Source organism: Pseudonaja textilis, chromosome 2 (genome assembly GCF_049901715.1).
Source record: "Pseudonaja textilis isolate UNSWEBS1 chromosome 2, rPseTex1.2, whole genome shotgun sequence".
In the NCBI taxonomy this organism is placed as follows: domain Eukaryota; kingdom Metazoa; phylum Chordata; class Lepidosauria; order Squamata; family Elapidae; genus Pseudonaja; species Pseudonaja textilis.
The window spans coordinates 210859377-210877278 of record NC_141991.1 but is presented as its reverse complement, the minus strand read 5'-3'; the positions used below and the strand labels follow the sequence as shown (position 1 = coordinate 210877278).

At 41.7% G+C, this 17902-nt stretch overlaps 1 protein-coding gene and 1 long non-coding RNA gene across 9 annotated transcripts in view; one reads left to right on the top strand and one right to left on the bottom strand.

Annotated features, from left to right (window-relative positions):
* Positions 1-1558, bottom strand: part of PJA2 (praja ring finger ubiquitin ligase 2) — a 42028-nt gene extending 40470 nt beyond the window's left edge. For all 8 annotated transcript variants that reach the window (XM_026719745.2, XM_026719761.2, XM_087926977.1 and 5 more), the window contains exon 1: positions 1482-1558. Coding sequence is in view for 2 of the 8 variants with exons in the window: in XM_087926975.1 (XP_087783101.1) it covers positions 1482-1543 (62 nt within the window). In the remaining 6 variants the exon portion in view is untranslated. The remainder of the gene's footprint in view (positions 1-1481) is intronic.
* LOC148127353 (uncharacterized) lies at positions 949-17661 on the top strand. Its single transcript, XR_015742244.1, has 4 exons — positions 949-1355; positions 14731-14878; positions 16447-16494; positions 17251-17661. It is a non-coding gene; the product is annotated as an uncharacterized LOC148127353 (long non-coding RNA).
* Positions 17662-17902: the final 241 nt, after the last annotated feature.

Genomic DNA, 17902 nt, shown 5'->3' with positions numbered 1-17902 from the left:
CACCCACTTTCCATTTATTAAAAATGTACAATTTTTAGAAGATAATGCAATTAATCAAAATCAAATGAATGTATAAATACAAACAAGCTTTCTCATTTTTATTTTAACCAGTACACCAAACCTTTACCCATATATTTCTTATTTTCAGCTAAGGGGAAAAAAAGAACATTAAACGCATTTTTCTGAGATAATGCCTAACTTTAAATATCCTCAATTCTGATTCATGGATGACATAAGTCATCACTTGCTTATCACATAGAAGCATTTTATAAAAGAACATAACCTTTTCTGACAAAATATTGGATCATAGAGCTTGATGGTAGAGTGAAAACAAAATGTTTAGCAAGACTTAGAATAAATATTCTGATATTCTTTGAAATATTAGTTAATGGCTAGTTTTGATTGGTAAAGAGCTAAAATGACATACACGGAAGAAATATAGATTAGGAAAATAGAATCAATCGTATGTACATTTTGCTCAAATGTATAAAGCTTTATGAATGCATAGATGACGTAAGCCAAAGTGGATAAGAAATATCTATCCTATATACAGGCACAAGATGTAAAAGGGGGTGGGAAGATGATTCAGAACTGTTTGACTAGCAGGATTTAATATGCACAAAACTGATGTGATGGGGGTCAGTCTTTTTTTCTATTTACCCAAAAGTTTTAGCCATCTCTTGATAAGATTGATCTGGTATCAAATTAGAGAAAATATTTTGATGTGAAAAGAACTGTAGAGACACTGTATACATGTCTGTCCTAATGATAATGAAAGAGACGGATAAAGGAGAAAAAACAGATTTACGCCCTCCCAGGCCGCTTAAACCAATTTCCCTCTGCCTACCTAGTTTCTGGTGTACGGTAAGCAAACACTTCAATACGGAAGAGAGCCATTCGGTTGGTTCTGACCTAAACTGACCAATTAAGAACACATCTCCGATCTCCCCAACCCAGCAGCAGCCAGGAAAGAGTCCAAGCTTGGCAAAGCTGTCAAGTGAACCTCACCCCACCGCATTCTCCCCGTCTTCCCATTGACCGGAATAAAGGCTCTTTTCAGAAGCCAGGTCAGGGTTCAGCTCTTCAGCTCCGCAAGCCGCCCTCCCCCTTCTCCCCTGCCTGCCAGAATAGGATATCCCGTGTCGTGCAACCCTGTCACCGCGCCCTCCCGACCGCTTCCTCCCCTCAGCTCAAGTGATCCTGAGGATCAGCCTCAGAATAACCCAGGGCATCAGTCCAACCCTAACCCTCTCTCGGGCTGCGGCGACTAAGAGCAGCTCGAGGCAGGGGGAAAGCCGGCCTGGAAGGCGCGGCCTGTTTTCCCTCCTCCGACACAGGCCGCAACGCCGAAACAGGTAGGTGGCGGAGGACCAACCCGCGCCCCCGCCTTCTTCCCACCCACCACATGGACAAAAGCATCTTCGTCCCGTCTCTCGTCCAGCCTTCGGAGGCCCCCCCAAACTCTGGACGCAGCCACTTACCGGCTTCCCAAGCCAAAGGCCGAGAGGGCACCACCAGCGGCAGTCGCAATACACGCACACATACACACAGAGGGTCTGGGGATTGAAAGCTAGCCGAGCCAATCCCGCCCGCGGCCTGGGCAACGCCGACCAATCCCGGCTCTCACCTCGCCGACAGGGGCCAATCGAGGAGGAACATAAGATAAAGATTGGATGGAGCAGCCCGGCTCTCTATGGGCTGGGCTGGGGTGGTGGTGAGGGTTGCGGATGTCTGTCCTCACCGCCTTTCTTGGGCCCTCGCCGCTTTCCTTCCGCATCTGCGACTCCACCTATTTGGAGCGATGCACAGCCGCGTCCCGTCCTCGCAAAGCGCGCAATTCTCCCCTCGCCTCCCTCCCCCCCTCCCCGGGACTCCTAGAGAGGATGGGCGGCTTGCTGTCATCTCAGCCAGAATCGCAGAACCGAAAGGGGCCATTTTGGCCAGTCCCTGCGAAATGTAGGAATACAGCTTAAAAGAAAGCCCTCTGTCCTGCAGTGAAAAACCTTCCAGCTGCCTAAGTAACTGGCTGCACTGTCAAGTTCCGTCTTAGGAAGTTTGTCTTGGTATCTAATCAGAATCCGCCTTCTTATAAATATTGATAATAAAAAAACCACCATTCCGTGTCCAGCTCTCTGGGAGATAAAGAACATGTACTCGACCTGTGTGATTCTTCTTAAGTTATTTGGGGAGCGTTGGCTTCTTTCCCCTCAGGCCATCTTGACCAATAAAGTTTTATTGTTCAGCAGCGAATTCTCTGGGAATTCAGGCAGGAGTTTTTCCGATGCCCTCGTGTCAAATCAGCAGAAACAAAACTTTATATAAAATGTAATAACATTACCGGAAGCCACTGCTACAAATTAGGCGTAGATTATTCTTGAATATTTTGGCCAGCCTCCACCCCTCATGACCCAAATGTTCAATGTCTTGATAATACATCCTCTAATTCCCACTCCTTTAACCTCAAACTATCCACCATTGACCTCACCCCATTTCTAAGAGGTCTGTCTGTAAGGGGCATGCATAAGTGCACAATCGTGCCTGCCATCCCTGTCCTTTTGTCCCCATTTATTTGTACCGATTTCCTGTATTCTTACTCATGTTTATACTTATACCTATTATCTTGTAAGCGATTGACAAATCAAATAAATAAATAAATAAATAAAAATAAATTTCTACATCCTGGTGTATAATGAGGAATACATATAATGTTATGCACTATCGGCCTAAACAGTCGTATCGATTTAAGTCCCAAATGTGGCAAAAATAAAACAAGTCCAAGCCTCCATCCAATTAAAAATACAACTCATGATTTTTTTTTTCTAACAGCAAGGTAATTTCATCCAAGTTTTTAAAGTGTTCAGTACACATGAATATTCTTTCACATAAATAGCTTGTGCATGGTCATTTTTCTTTAAATATGTCAGTGATCAAATAAGTCTTAATTTCAAAATCAGGCAGCTTTACATGTCAGTGGTGAAAAGACTTAAAAGAAATTTTCTTTCCCTTAACACCTAATTTAGCTTACAGTAAGAATGCATAGTCAGGAAGAATCGCTTTATACAGATTAATTTTCTGCCTGTAACTAGGACATCTGAAATAGACTCTGGCTTTTTGAAAATATAAAATACATAGGTTGAAAGGCATTTTTCTTCTAGTATAAAATAATGGCAATTAGAAAACTGATCAATTCTCCGCATCATGAAAAAACAAGTATCACCTTGAAGCTACTAGGAAATACATAAATTGCCTTGTAGTAGGCCAAATTATTTAGACATCGAGAAAGCTCTCTGGTCAACACTGTATAACATTAGTACTTGCAATCTGATGTTTGTTTTATTAGAGATCCAAAGATTACACTGCAGACCTACATGCAAAACAATTTAGTCTATACTCTATAACTAAGCTATAAATAAATCTATAAAACATGATGATATTGCAACAATACCGTAATATTTTCCTGCTGCTACATTTACTTTGTTTTCATACCATCTACATAAGTAAGGGAATAGCAAATAGAGTTTTTGTTTTGTTTAGTTCAGATTCAGTATGTAGAATTAAAAGAAGGCATAAAAAGGTTAGAAACATCTCACTTCCATTTCTCTGCAGATAAATGCTATTTATCAAATTTATAATAAAATTGAAGTCTTCTTTGATCCAGGTTCACTTCTGGTCATTCATGTTTACAATCGGAGTTTTCTTGGCAATAAGATAGAAATGATTTGCCAGTCAACCTTATAATCCTGGTACTCCCAAGAGTTCATTCGGCTACTAATCTGATCTAATTCCATTTCAGACACTTTTACATGACCATCTAATTGGGGAGAGAAACAGCTTGTGTTTCAGGAAGATATAAATGGATGAACTTGTTAACTTGTTAACCCACCATGAAGGCAACCTCATGTTTTCCTGTTCCAGTCATGTTTCCTGCCTTTAGCCAATAGAAACCTAGCTACTTGGAAAATTTGTACAGTAATACCTTGGGGTAAAATTAGGAATGAGAACCTGCCCTACTTTTAATGGCTTCCTAAGGCTGCTGGAAGCATGTGTATACCCCTCAATTTCTGATTAGTATTTCCCAGATCAATATACCTTTGGGCAGGTGTGGGAGAAAAGGAAGTAGTTTTTTTTACCTCTTTACTCACCAACATTACTAATAAAGCTGCCCCATCCACTCTTAGAACCTCTAGATGCATCAAAAACACGCAACACCAAATCTCATGCTATCAGTTCTTTGATCCCAGTCAATTGGTCAGACTAGAGTTAGAACAGTGGTCACCAACTGGTAGGCTACAGCCCACTGGTGGGCCATGAGAAAATTTTGGTGGGCCGCAGAGAAATGTCCCCCCCCCAAGCACCCCCCAAACCCCGCCCACCCACTGGCTCCCACCCTTCGGTCGAGCACAAACCTGCAAAAAGCAGCACAGCTCTCGCCGGGCAGGATGAGGTAATGGTGCTATTGCAGCAAGAAGGGGCTGGTGGCACAGGTGGGCTGAAGCAGCAATGGAGATGGCCGGAAGGTGCAGGAACGTCACACTACTTGCATTTGCGCGGCTCTCCCGCAGCTTCCCGCAGTTTGCCTTTCCTGGCCTGGGCTCTTCCTTGATGGCCATGGGCTGTAGGGACGGCCCAGGGCAAGAAAAGTACTGGCTACTGGTGGTGGGAGGGGGCAGAGTGGGCAAGTCTGCGCTCACCATCCAGTTCTGAGGTCTGGGGCATCAGCATCAGTTTCCTCATCCCTCCGCCACGGCCCTCACTGCCCAGGGAAAGCACAGGAAAAGCAAGCAGAAACATAGCTCTTGCTGGGGCAAAAGAGCTGAGATTGAGGAAGGTACAGGCAAGAGAAGACAGAAGCTGCTGCCTTTGAAAAGTGCTGCTTTCTGTTGCCAGTGCCTTCTGATCTCTGCTCTTTTGCCCCAGTGAGAGATGTTTCTGCTTGCTTGCTTTTCCTGGGGTGGGGGGTGGGGGCGCAGCAGAGATGTCAGGGCTGCTCTTCCCTGTTGCGATATGACACATCAGTAGGAAGTCACGTACACAGACAACCCAATACACATACAATACATATATAGGGTGACACTATAGGAACAGCTACGTGTAAAACCTGAGTCACTAGGGATTAGCCATATATGGCAATGATTCCTGTTCCTGTATAAAATCCTGAGTCAGCTATAGCATAAGGATTAACCATATATGGCAGTGTTTCCTGTTCCTGTCTAACCTCATGTAACCTAAACCCACCCCCCTGCTTGCTGCACAATAAAAGAGAGGGGCAAAGTTTGCTCTGGTCTTTTTCCTCTCACCAAAAGAAACCTTTGTGTCGCTGTCATCTTTGCCATCAAGAGGAGCCCACCCAGACAGTCTGCCTGGGTGCAGGTCGTCAGCTGATTCATCCCGGCACTGGGACCCGCAACTCATCAACTGGTGACCCCGACGTGATCGCTTTCACGTCCCCTTCACAACGTGCTCCTTTTCTAGGGAGGCGTCGCCCTGACTCCTGTACTACGCCACCGGGCAACGGTAAAGCGCATTCGTAAGTATGGGCTCCCCACTTTCCAAAGTTCTGTCCAAGCATGTGGATGAACTTCATTTTTTAGTCAGGAAGGCCAATGCTCTGCAAAGAACTAATGGCATGACAGTCTTTCCTCTTTCAAGGAAAGCTATAATATCTTTTCTCCTCTATCTTCAAAAACATTGCCCAGCTTATTCCGAGGATGGCACTCTTAAACGCTCCACATGGGAGAAAATTGGGAAATGGATCCATCAACCTCCTCGGGCAGCGCCACATATTCTCTGTACCTGGAGAGCGCTCATGGCTGCGATTGATATTTTTTATCCTTCTTCTGATTCAACTTCGAATCAACAAGATTCCCTCCCTCCTTCTCCTTCTAATCCCCCCCCTGCTCTTTCGCCTAATCCCCCCCCTGCTCTTTCGGCAGCTTCTTTGCCTAATCCCCACCTCCTCTTCCAGCAGAGACTTCACCCATCTCCTCTTTGTCTCCAACCGCCCCCCCTCCCCCTCCCTCCTCCCCTTCAACAAAAGCCTTACATTCCTCGCATTCCTCTCCCCCCTCTTCCCCCCCTCCCCCCTCCCTACAGCCTTTCAGCCTCAAAATCTTCCCTTACAAAACCTGACTCCTTCCCCGCTAATACCCCTCCCCCCTTGCTTCGTAACACCTTTCAGGAAGCTTTAGCTAATGGGAAGATTAATGCAGAAGATCTTTCTTGCTTCCCCATGATCCTTCAAGCCCCAGTGGCAGGAGGCAACCCAGTTGCTCAGTATGCCCCCATGGAATGGAATCTTATGAAAGATCTTAAATCTGCAACCACCAACTACGGTCTAAAGTCACCCTATGTGCGTGCCATGCTGGAGAATATCTCTAACAACCATAATATTCTCTTTTCTGAATGGCAAACGATGGCTTCAATGCTTTTAACATCTTCCCAACTTGCCGCCCGCTCCACACAAACAGCTTTTCCTGTTCTGCTTTCAACAGCTATCATCCCAAACTCCTCTTTGATCATGGAAGGGATGGTCGCTGCCCCCTTTCTTTATGACTCATCCACTCTTAATTGCCTCTCTCTCAGAGGTGAAAGATCTTTTTCATTTCCTGTTAACACTACAGTAGCCACTCTTGTTATTGCAACCCTTTCCCCTCTATTCCATGCCCTCACGGGCTTGATCGCATCATCCCTAACTGTCTGCTATCTTTGGCTATCTTGCCCACACCAGCTCTCCTCACAGCTATTTTCTTCCAAACAGCCCCCGAAACAAAGAAGCTGTGCATCATTGAATGGCTTCACCTTCCCCATACTCCTAGGGCAACTATTACCTCTCGGGCCCTTCAGCTCGCCTTGCTCTGTACTAAGGGGCGTCACCGAGCTAAGGCCCTACTCGGCCATGATCTCCAGGCAATACATGTTCCTTTCAAACTGTCTCAATGGGACCCCCTTTTTCAGACATCTGATGTCTTACAGGACGCCCTGGAGAATTGGATTGGTCCCATCTCTTGCCATCTCCCTTCTGACCCTCGTTTGCAGTTAATTAAAACGATACCTATTACCTTTTCCTCTCCAGTAGTTGCTTTTCCATTAACTCAAGCCATCACAATCTTCACTGATGGCTCTAAAACTCATGGTGCCTGTGTCTGGTATGATCAAGGCAACTGGCACAAGCAATTGACAAAGCCCCAATCTTCAGCACAACAAGCTGAATTGGCTGCTTTTAACTTGGCTTTGAAAACATTTTCTGAACAACCAATTAACATCATAACGGATAGTCTATATGTCTCCCAATTGGTCTTACATATTTTTGAGGCATATCTATCTCCTTCTATACAACCATCATTAATGACACTGTTACTTCAACTGCAAACACTCATTCAATCCAGAGCGCACCCCCTATTCGTGGCCCACATACGCAGTCACCAGCAGCTTCCGGGTTTCCTTTCAGAAGGAAACCAGGTAGCTGATGCTGCTTGTAAATTACTTCCTATCACTGTTAAGTCACCCCAACCTTCCCCTCTAACTGCAGGGGAAAGTCATAGTTATTTTCATCAAAACAAAAAGGCTCTGGTAAAACAATTTGGCATTTCTCTGGAAGAAGCAAAGGCAATCATCCAACAATGTCCCACTTGCAGTTTGCAAGCAAAAACTTTTCCTCAAGGGATTAATCCCAGGGGCATAGAGGCTTGTGAGACATGGCAAATGGATGTCACTCAATTCTCACCTTTTGCCCCTTGGAAATACCTTCACGTGTCTATTGACACCTATTCAGGGTTCATCATAGCCACCCCTCAAAGGGGAGAAACGTCAAAGCACGTTATCAATCATTGTATTCGGACCTTCGTAGTACTGGGACTGCCAAAAAATCTAAAAACAGATAATGCACCAGCCTATATCAGCTCTCAATTCTCTGAGTTCTGCTATCACTGGTCCATTATCCACAAGTTTGGGATTGCCTACAATAGCCAGGGGCAAGCTATTGTCGAAAGGGCTCATCAAACCTTAAAATTGGCATTGCAACGATACATGGGGTCAAAAGGCCTTAAAGCCCCCCCTAGCCTCCCAGTATTACAAAATGTGTTAAATGTTTGTCTGTATACGCTTAACTTCCTTAATCTCACTGGCACCCCTCCCCTGTCTGCTGCGTCTCGACACTTTACTAAACCACCTGTTCCCACTTCGAGACCACTAGTCTATTATAGACAGTTACCTGATCCTGCGTGGAAAGGACCTGCCGAATTGATCACCTGGGGTCGAGGCTACGCAGCAGTCCAGCTTCCTGACAGAACTCTTTGGGTTCCTGCAAGGTGTGTCCGCCCATATCACCGCCCACAACCAGCGGAGCCATCATCCGAAAAGATGACAGCACTCCTCTTCTTCCTGCTTGGCTGTTCGTTTCGCTGGACTGATGGGACATCCACCAGCCTTAACGCCCACAAACCACACAACATCACATGGGTCATCAAGGACGCTTATGGGCAAATACTCAACTCTACAACTAATTACACCATGATTTCTTCCTATTTCCCCAAATTACATTTTGACTTTGCTGAAATGATTATGTATTATTAACAAAAAAATCATTTTGTATTCAGGTACAATTGTTTCCCAAAATTGATGTATATAACTCAGAAGATTTTGTTTCTTTACTAGAACCTAGACAATATAACCTTAGGGCAAAAAGAGAAGTAGTAACTGCTTTGATGCTAACTGTACTGCTGGGATTGGGGGCTTCTGGGACGGCCACAGGTATAGCTGGCCTTGTTACTTCTGATCAGCATCTTCGCCATTTAAGTGCCACCATAGATGAAGATCTTAGAAGGGTCGAAAAATCCATTCTTGCCTTGCAAACTTCTCTTACCTCTTTATCTGAGGTGGTCTTACAAAACCGCAGAGGCCTAGACCTCTTGTTTTTGAAACAAGGGGGACTATGTGCTGCTCTTAAAGAAGAGTATTGTTTCTATGCTGATAGCTCAGGAGTTGTCCTAGATTCCATGAAAGAACTAGACACCAGATTAAAAGAAAGAGAAAGGGAATGAGCTTCACAACATACTTGGTATCAAGGACTATTTAACCTTTCCCCATGGTTAACAACATTGTTATCTGCTATAGCTGGTCCACTTATCCTTCTCTTGTTGGCATGTACCATTGGACCATGTGTGATAGGTAAATTCTTAGAAATCCTTAAAAGAAAATTTGGCCAAATTGATTCAGATTTATACTCAAAACAAAAACAAATTAATGCGCTAATAGAGAAAAAGGCCCTCTTGCAATTCTCCTCGGATTCCGATAACTCTGATAACGAGTTCACCAAAGATGCTGCCAAAGGGGAACCACGAATTCTCATGAACCTATGACAGGATGAGTCGGAGGACCTAGACTGGACATAACAGTGAGGATAGTGAGTAAATAGCCCTAAAAACAAGATAAAAACAGAGGAGATGTTGCGATATGACACATCAGTAGGAAGTCACGTACACAGACAACCCAATACACATACAATACATATATAGGGTGACACTATAGGAACAGCTACGTGTAAAACCTGAGTCACTAGGGATTAGCCATATATGGCAATGATTCCTGTTCCTGTATAAAATCCTGAGTCAGCTATAGCATAAGGATTAACCATATATGGCAGTGTTTCCTGTTCCTGTCTAACCTCATGTAACCTAAACCCACCCCCCTGCTTGCTGCACAATAAAAGAGAGGGGCAAAGTTTGCTCTGGTCTTTTTCCTCTCACCAAAAGAAACCTTTGTGTCGCTGTCATCTTTGCCATCAAGAGGAGCCCACCCAGACAGTCTGCCTGGGTGCAGGTCGTCAGCTGATTCATCCCGGCACTGGGACCCGCAACTCATCAACCCGGCACTGGGACCCGCAACTCATCACTTCCCCCTCAGCAAGCCAGGGCTGGAGGAATGTGAAGAATTGTGTGCAAGCGCCAGAGTAAGGCATGTTGGAAAAGCCAGCACACCTTTCCAGTGCACTCTCCTCTGTCCCAAAGTGAGATTGAGTGTGGGGAAGGGTAGGAGGGAAGGAGAAGCCTTCCTTTGGCTGGCTTTCCTTTGGCATGGGGTGGGGGGGGAGAAACCAAATGCCCAGACCAAAAGAGCGCTGAGGAAGACAGGCTCCTAATAACCAGCCTGTTTGTGCAGGTGAGAGCTCCAGCTTATCTGGACTCGACACACACCCCTTCAGCCTTCACAGGGAGGGATCCTTCTCTGCTTGGAAGCAACAGGAGAAACCTGGAGCTTAGCCTCAGGGAGTCCTCTTCTTATGTGGAGGCTGAAGGGGAGGTGTTGCTTGGTAATTAGGAGCCTGTCGGTGATTCCAGTCTGGCTCTCCTCCACCCCACCTCCCCGCAACTCCAGGAAGGCACACCTGGCAAAGAAGGGAGAGGTTTCCTCTGACTTGGGAGAGATATGAGATAGCTCTGCTTTTCTTCCATTTGAGGGGGAGCTGGTTCCTCCCTGTCCAGATCTTCCCAGCCTCCAGGCACCATGTGGCTTCTTAAATCCTCCCTCTTTCCCCCCCCACAAAGAATGAGAGATGCCCCTCCTTTCCCTTCACTCTGCCCCATAGTTATGATTAAGCATTTATGATTTTGTTATAATTAAATAAGCATTTGTGTGTGTGTGTGTATAAAATTATTTTTAATATTAAATTTATATTTAATATAAAAATATTTTTTTATATTAAATATATTATCTTTTTTTAAAAAAAATTGTATTAGTAGTCCTCGGGATTTAAAATTATGAGTTTGGTGGTCCCCGAAGTTGAAAAGGTTGGCAACCCCAGAGTTAGAAGTTAATGTTGCTGGATTGTGCAAATGGATCAGAGAGTTGAAAATGCATTGGCGCATACAGCTGATAACATAAGCATCAACATGAATATTAGCATTAAGCTTTAGACTACAACATACATTATATGGTGGAAAGATGCATAGAAAAATGGCAAACAAAAACATTTGGATTAAATTTTAAAACACACTTTTTAATTTTAAGAGATCTTTAAAAATGAAGGCAAGGCAAAGGCATACATAAATACATTTATAATCACCTTATTTATTAAAAAATGAATTTTCACATATTTAAACACAGGAGCATAGAAAGAAGTGGTTAGTCAATTAGGGCATCCCTGCATTTTCTGACAAATTAATTAGTGGATGCTATAGAAAATTTGAGAAATGCTGGGAAAGGCAAAACTCATATTACTTACCCTTAGGAATGTATAACCTGATGCCCAAGGATACTACTGCTCCTAAAAACCCTGGTGCAGCCTCCAAACGTTGCCACCAATTTAAATACATGGGGTATAATGATTTTAATGATAATTGATTGAATTATTATTTTGGACTACTTGTATTTTGTGTGAAACATTCATATCATTATTAAGTATATCAAGAAGAGCCTTCCTCAAGCAAATATTTTACATTTCAGTTCCAAAAATGTGCAGCTACATAAGAAAAAGGTTTGAAAGCTGGAAATAAGTAGCTCTACCATGACTGTAACAACTGTTGAGGTAATTCCCCATTAGGAGAATAAGCGCATACAGGGAGACGTATTTGAGAGGAGTGTTTGAATAATACACATACAGCACACATATACACTGTTCAGTAAATGTAGGTTTTTACTTCCAGAAACGTTAAGCAAAGTCCAAAATAGACAGTTCAAAGTCATTCACAGGTAAAATCAGTCAGTTTTCATCCAAGGATAATCCAAATATCAAATTCCAGTGTCAAAAACAGTTCAGTATCAGATTTACATTAAATCCAGTAATATCAGTCAATTAGAAGACATGGAGCAATGGCAATACTTTCCAACAGAAAGAAACACACTCTCTTCTGAGACTCAGACTAAACAACCCAGGTTTCTGACTCCATCTTATGGCCATTTGAGAAACCACACCTAATTACAGTTTTGCATTTTCTTAAAAATACAGTTTTAAAATGTTTATTCTGGTTTATATATTTCTAACCCAAATAGCTGTTCGGTGACTCATATTCCTAACAGCAACTATTGAATTGTAATTGACTTGCAGACAAAGTAGAGAGGGAGAGGGAGGAGGGGAAGAGAGAAAGGGAGAGAGAGATGAATTGGTGAAAGGCAAAAACTGATAAGCAAAAAAGTCTGAAATCATAAGTTCAAGAAAACAGCAAATATGTGATTATAATTTAACCAATAGACTATGAGACAATATAAGTTCTAATTCTGTTTGTGAGATGAACAAATACCTTATTCAAAAATTGACCAAATAAAACAAAAGGTAGTACTGATATGTCAAAATAGAAAAAAATGGATGGGAATTATAGAAAAATTGACTTGTAGACAAAAGATTTTGCTTGGAGATCAATATAAAAAAACTGAAAAGGTCTTTGTTAATAGCTCTGCTTTATTAATATTATTGGCCAAAGTCTTAGAAACCCAAATCATGTCTATTCTTGAAAAATATGTCTTTCAGAAAAATAAGTACCCATGTTTCCCTGAAAATAAGACCCTGTCTTATTTTTTTTTGCCACCAAAAAATGCACCAGGTCTTATTTTCGGGGGATGTCATCCAGTGACTAACCTCACTTGTGCGCATCACCCCCGGCCTCTCTTTCACTGTCAGAGGCCTTCAGGAATTTCTTCTGCGGCTGGCAAGACTTTTCTGAAGGCCTCAGCAGCTGATAACAGAGCTCTGGATCAATCCAAAGCTTTGTTATCAGATACAGAGGTCTTCAGGAAAGCCTTGCTGGCTGCAGAAGAAATGGGCCAACAAGGCAGGGTGTGCGAGGCCTGGCTACAACTGTCCAAAGGTAAGTGGTAGGTCAGCTCCACCCCCCTTTCCCCACCCTAGCTTAATTTTTACCTATGCACTCTGGAGTGGGCAGGATCATAATTAGGGCTTATTTTGAGGGGTAGGGCTTTACATTGGGTGCACGTGTAAAAATCAAGCTAAGACTTACTTTCAGGGTAGGTCATATTTTCAGAGAAACAGGGTATATTCTTTCGAATCACTCCTTTTATATCTCCATGCATCAACAAGTTCAAAATAATCAATTAAATAAAAGTATTTTGTATTTTTTCCTTCTTTTCTATCTTTATTTTTTCCTTCTCTTACACCTTTTGCTTTTTTATTTTTTCCTTACTTTTTATTAGTTTGTGTTAGTTTTTAATAGCCTTGTTTAAACGTTTTAGTAAAATTATGTATATCAAGTTGCACAAAAATATGCATGCCCTGGAAGTATGCTAAAAACAAAAATAATTACCTGTAGTCACAAATCTTTTATTTATAAGAACTCCAAAACACATGAAAGTTAGCTATGCAAAGTCCTTTTTAAAATACTAAATAAATGGATATCCTACTAATCATAGCTACCCTCAAAACTACAATAGCTTTAATAATAAAAACATTTAAAAATAAAATACAGAAATTGACAAAATGTCCCATGAACTACAAGGTAATTTATGTATAGAAAAAAAATGAAATGTATAAATGAAATGTGTATAGAAGATAATGTAAAACATCAGACAAACTTAACTGGGGAAGTTTTATTTTTTTTGCTATATATGTTTTGTATTGTATCCAAAAGAAGATATCCATGTCACAACAACCAAAAACTCTGACAGGCCTTCAGTTCTTATTATCTTTCTTAATATTGTTTTTGGAATTAAATAAGATTGGAAAGTACTCAAAGTGCCAAATAATGTTACTTTTATATCTTGAAAATTATGGGACTACAATTTTGATAGGGCCACACGGCTCTTCCACAGTCCTCAAAATTCCTTGTATTCTTCTGAAAACCAGGTTGTCTTACTCTGGAAACCCATTGTATTTGGATGAGAAACATTCCAAACGTCTTGGCCTAGAGTTAGAACTCAAGTCAAGGTAGCAATTATAATGTTAAGATCTTACAAAGAAGAATTGTACCATGAATACAAAGAGAAATGTCACATGGCCTAGAAAGTTTGAAAAAGAAGAAGAGGAATATATGGTCTGACAGCAAAAATAAGATGGATAATGGCTAATAAGTTATTAACTACAGCAAGGCCTTTGAATATGTCAATCATGTTGGTATGTGGAATATATTAAAGTTAATGGGTGTGCTACAATACCTGATTATTCCTCTGAAGAGCCTTTATAACGGGCAAGGAACTACTATAAGAATTGAAAGGGAGAAAAAGAGCGCTCAGAATAAAAAAGAGACAAGGATGTATATTGTTCCCCTATTTTTTTAATTTAAATATATAAGAATGGCAGTATTTGAAAGGATGATAGCTGGAAAGAAAATTGGAGGTTGAAATGCTAACAGTTTGAGATAAGATGTCACCTTTTTTGTTGAAAATAAAGATTTAGGAGAGCTCTTTATGAAAAAAAAAATCTGGGTCACTGTTAAATGGTAAAAATGTCAACTAGCATGCTTAGAGAATTTACAGTTGTTAGTTGAAAAATATAAGTTATACATAATTTTGTTTTCTTGAATTCAACAAAAGTTATTATGAACAGCATGCTGGAAAAATAAAAGGAAATTAATTTTAGAGAGAAAGACAAATAGACAAAATATTGAAAAGGAAGGATGTTTGTATGATATAAAACTTAGAATATTTAAAATGTAGAATATTTTTTTAATCCAACAGACACCTTGTTGGAGCTGATGTCTAACAAAATAAAAAAAATTCATAATGGAGATACCTGGTATTGCATGTCTTGTACTAATATTCATTTACCCATATTTTTTGCTTCATAAGATGCTCTGAACCACAAGACTCACCGACCTTTTGGGGAGGAAAACAAAAAATCTACCTCTGCTTCCCAGCCTTAGCACGTGGCTTGTCAGGACTCCACTCCTCCACTCGTTTCAGCCAAAAGCTCTTGAAGCTACAGAGGAAATTTCCTGTAGGTTGGGCTTTCCCACAATGTTTTTTTTTTTTTGTCCTGGGACCTGGGTCTATTCTGTTGCTACTGGTGCTGCTTGCCACCACTGCCGTTCACTGCCACCAACATTCACACAGCAAATAGCGGCAGTGATAATACCCGCCACCTGAAACAGCTGATTGGCAATATTCCAGGAGGTCATTCCAACCACTGATAGGCTGTGGTGGCAAACCCGGAATACTGCCTGGATCAGCTGTTCCAGGCAGCGGGGATTATAGCAACCACTGCCTATTGCCACCGCCACCATTCGCCACTGCCATTTGCTGCACAAACAGTGGCGGCAATCCCTGTCGACTGGAACAGCTGATATTCTGGGAGACCAATCCAACCACCAATAGGTGGTAGCGACAGGCCATTCACCACAGCTGTCTCCACTGCCACTGCACCAACCCCTTCCCCCTGCTACTGCGGCCCAGTCTATGAGACAATAGTTACTCCATAAGACACACAGACATTTCCACCAACTTTTGGGAGACAAAAAAGTGTGTCTTATGGAGCAAAAAATACGATATATCCTAAATTTTGTTTTAAACCTTCCTATTTAACCTAAAAGATGCTCAGAAATATTTTGTTATATGATAACCTAAAATCATGGAATAAGATAATAATTATAGAAAGCCCCTGGATTAGTTATATACCCCTCATTCAAATGATAACATTACGTAAAGCTTTGGGCTTTACCATTTAAATTGTCTGAACCCAGATAAAACTATCCGCACACAGGAGTAAAAAGAACTGTGATGACCCGGGGCGTAGCACAAAGGCAACACAAATAAGCAAGAGTCCCTTTAATATTTCCAACTTTTCTCCCAATGTCCAGGTTACTTTCAGTTGGAGAAAAACCTCTCCCAAGAACAGTCTTTAAGTGGAGGAAATTCAGTTCGAAAACAAAGTGCATACAAACTGTAAATAAAAATCCACACAAACCACGCTGCAGCAATTAACTTGACAGGGCAGGATAAGGAATTGCAGACTTGAAAAGCCAACAAAACACACACAGTTGGGAAGATGCCAATAACAGATAACAAGCCTCGACAATAACAGATAATAAGCCTCGACAGTAAGATAACTCACAATTTGCTTCCAACAACTTTTCTGTGCGTAGCTTCCCTTTTTAAACACTGTGTTCCCAGCTGCAGCTAATGAAGGGAATCAGGGCCCTTTCCTCCCCCGTAAGCCAGACAATTCATGTTACTCCCTTTTCCATTCCTCCCCACATACCCTAGGATGAAGAGGGGGTGGCCCCGAGTCTTCCTTTGAATTCTCTTCTACCTTGCTCTACTTTTTTCCTGCTCTGCCCAGCTGGACTTTGCCCTTCCCCAGTTTCTTCCACAGCTAAGGGAGCCACACTCCCACTCCCTGTCAGCTGCTTGGCCTCCCTCTCGGAATCAGATTCTGACAGGGGCATGACAAGAACAAATCTGTAGATTGAAATGCAAAATCTGTTCATCTGATATTAAAAAAACTATCCTGGCTAAAACATATTAATAAAACTTTTTTCTCTTTTCTTATTTTTATATAAACCTCAGGAGAGATGACTGTGGCCCTCAGAAACATAATAAAATAAAATGCTGTTGGTAAGTGCCAGGTGCTACTGTCCAATCAATTATTATTACTTTAACTGGCATATGGCACAGTAGTTAGAGTGCAGTACTGCAAGCTATTTCTGCTGCAGCCAGCTGCCTGCAATTTGGTAGATCAAGTCACACCAAGCTGAAGGTTGACTCAGCCTTCCATTCTTTTGAGGTGGGTAAAATGAGGACCCAAATTGTTGGGGGCAATATGCTGACCCTATAAAACCGCTTAGAGAGGGATGTAAAGCACTATAAAGTGGTATATACTGGTAAGTCTAAGTGCTATTGCTATTGCTATATATTTGAGTAGGTATAGGCATCATGTGCCTTCCACTGGAACTACTTAGTGGGATTTTCTTAGGAGCTGGGTATGAAACACGTTTAGCCTACAGCATAAACTCTAAAAATAGATTTCACATGTAAACTCATGGGCCACCCATGAAGTTGTCTGCTTTTTCAAAGTTAAATAAATATTGGGTGACATCTGGCCACCAAACTTGTCTACACTGTTTTTGAAATGCACAGCCAATGCACAAGAAATCATTGATTTCTAGTGCAGCTTTGGAAGTTAAAACAAAAGTATTATTATAATGTCTGTAACAGACACTATAATAATATTTTTCCTGAACAGCAGAAGAAATGTTTGAAATAAGGGCTCAGAAGGTACGTACTTACTGGCAAACATCTATTATGACATCTGGCCCACATATTCCCTACTGCAACTGCTAAAAATTAAGTCTTATTTTTGTTCCTTCTTAGGTTCCCACAGGCAGAGATTTCCTGCTCACAGTGCTTTGCAGACCCAGTACAAAGCCTTTTCCACTATCCATATCACTATAATTCTAGCCATTTTCCTATGTTGGAAAATTTCCTGTTGGAAGCAGCTTGACGGGCAGCCAGCAGGTGAAGGTATCTTCTGAAGGGGGATGAAAAACCTTAACTGGAAGTTTTCTTACTTTTAATAAATACTACTAAACTGATCCAGGGCTGTTGTACGATAGCTTACACCAGTGATTTGCACACCTCAGTAAATATGAAAAGAACAGGAAGCATATTTTCTTTCACAATTGGTTGCCTTAGAGCAATATCTTGCTACGCAACTTTCCCAAGGCACAGAAGCTATACTTGGGAAAAATAATTGGCAATTTGATCCTTGTCATTTTCAGAAATCTGCTCAATACTGTTTAATAAGTACTTTGTATGCTAGAATAGCAAATCGGAATATTGTGCCAGTTTGATAATGTGATCCAACTAAGATTTCCCCCTCAGCTGCTCTCAGGTTTTTTGTTTTCTTTCTTGAAATATCCTTTCCTGAAAATGATATGAGGGAATCTACATTAAAAAGAACAATGGATTAATGTAGTCCAGTAAAAGAGAACTCTTCTACCATCACATTGGTGGTTATTGTTAT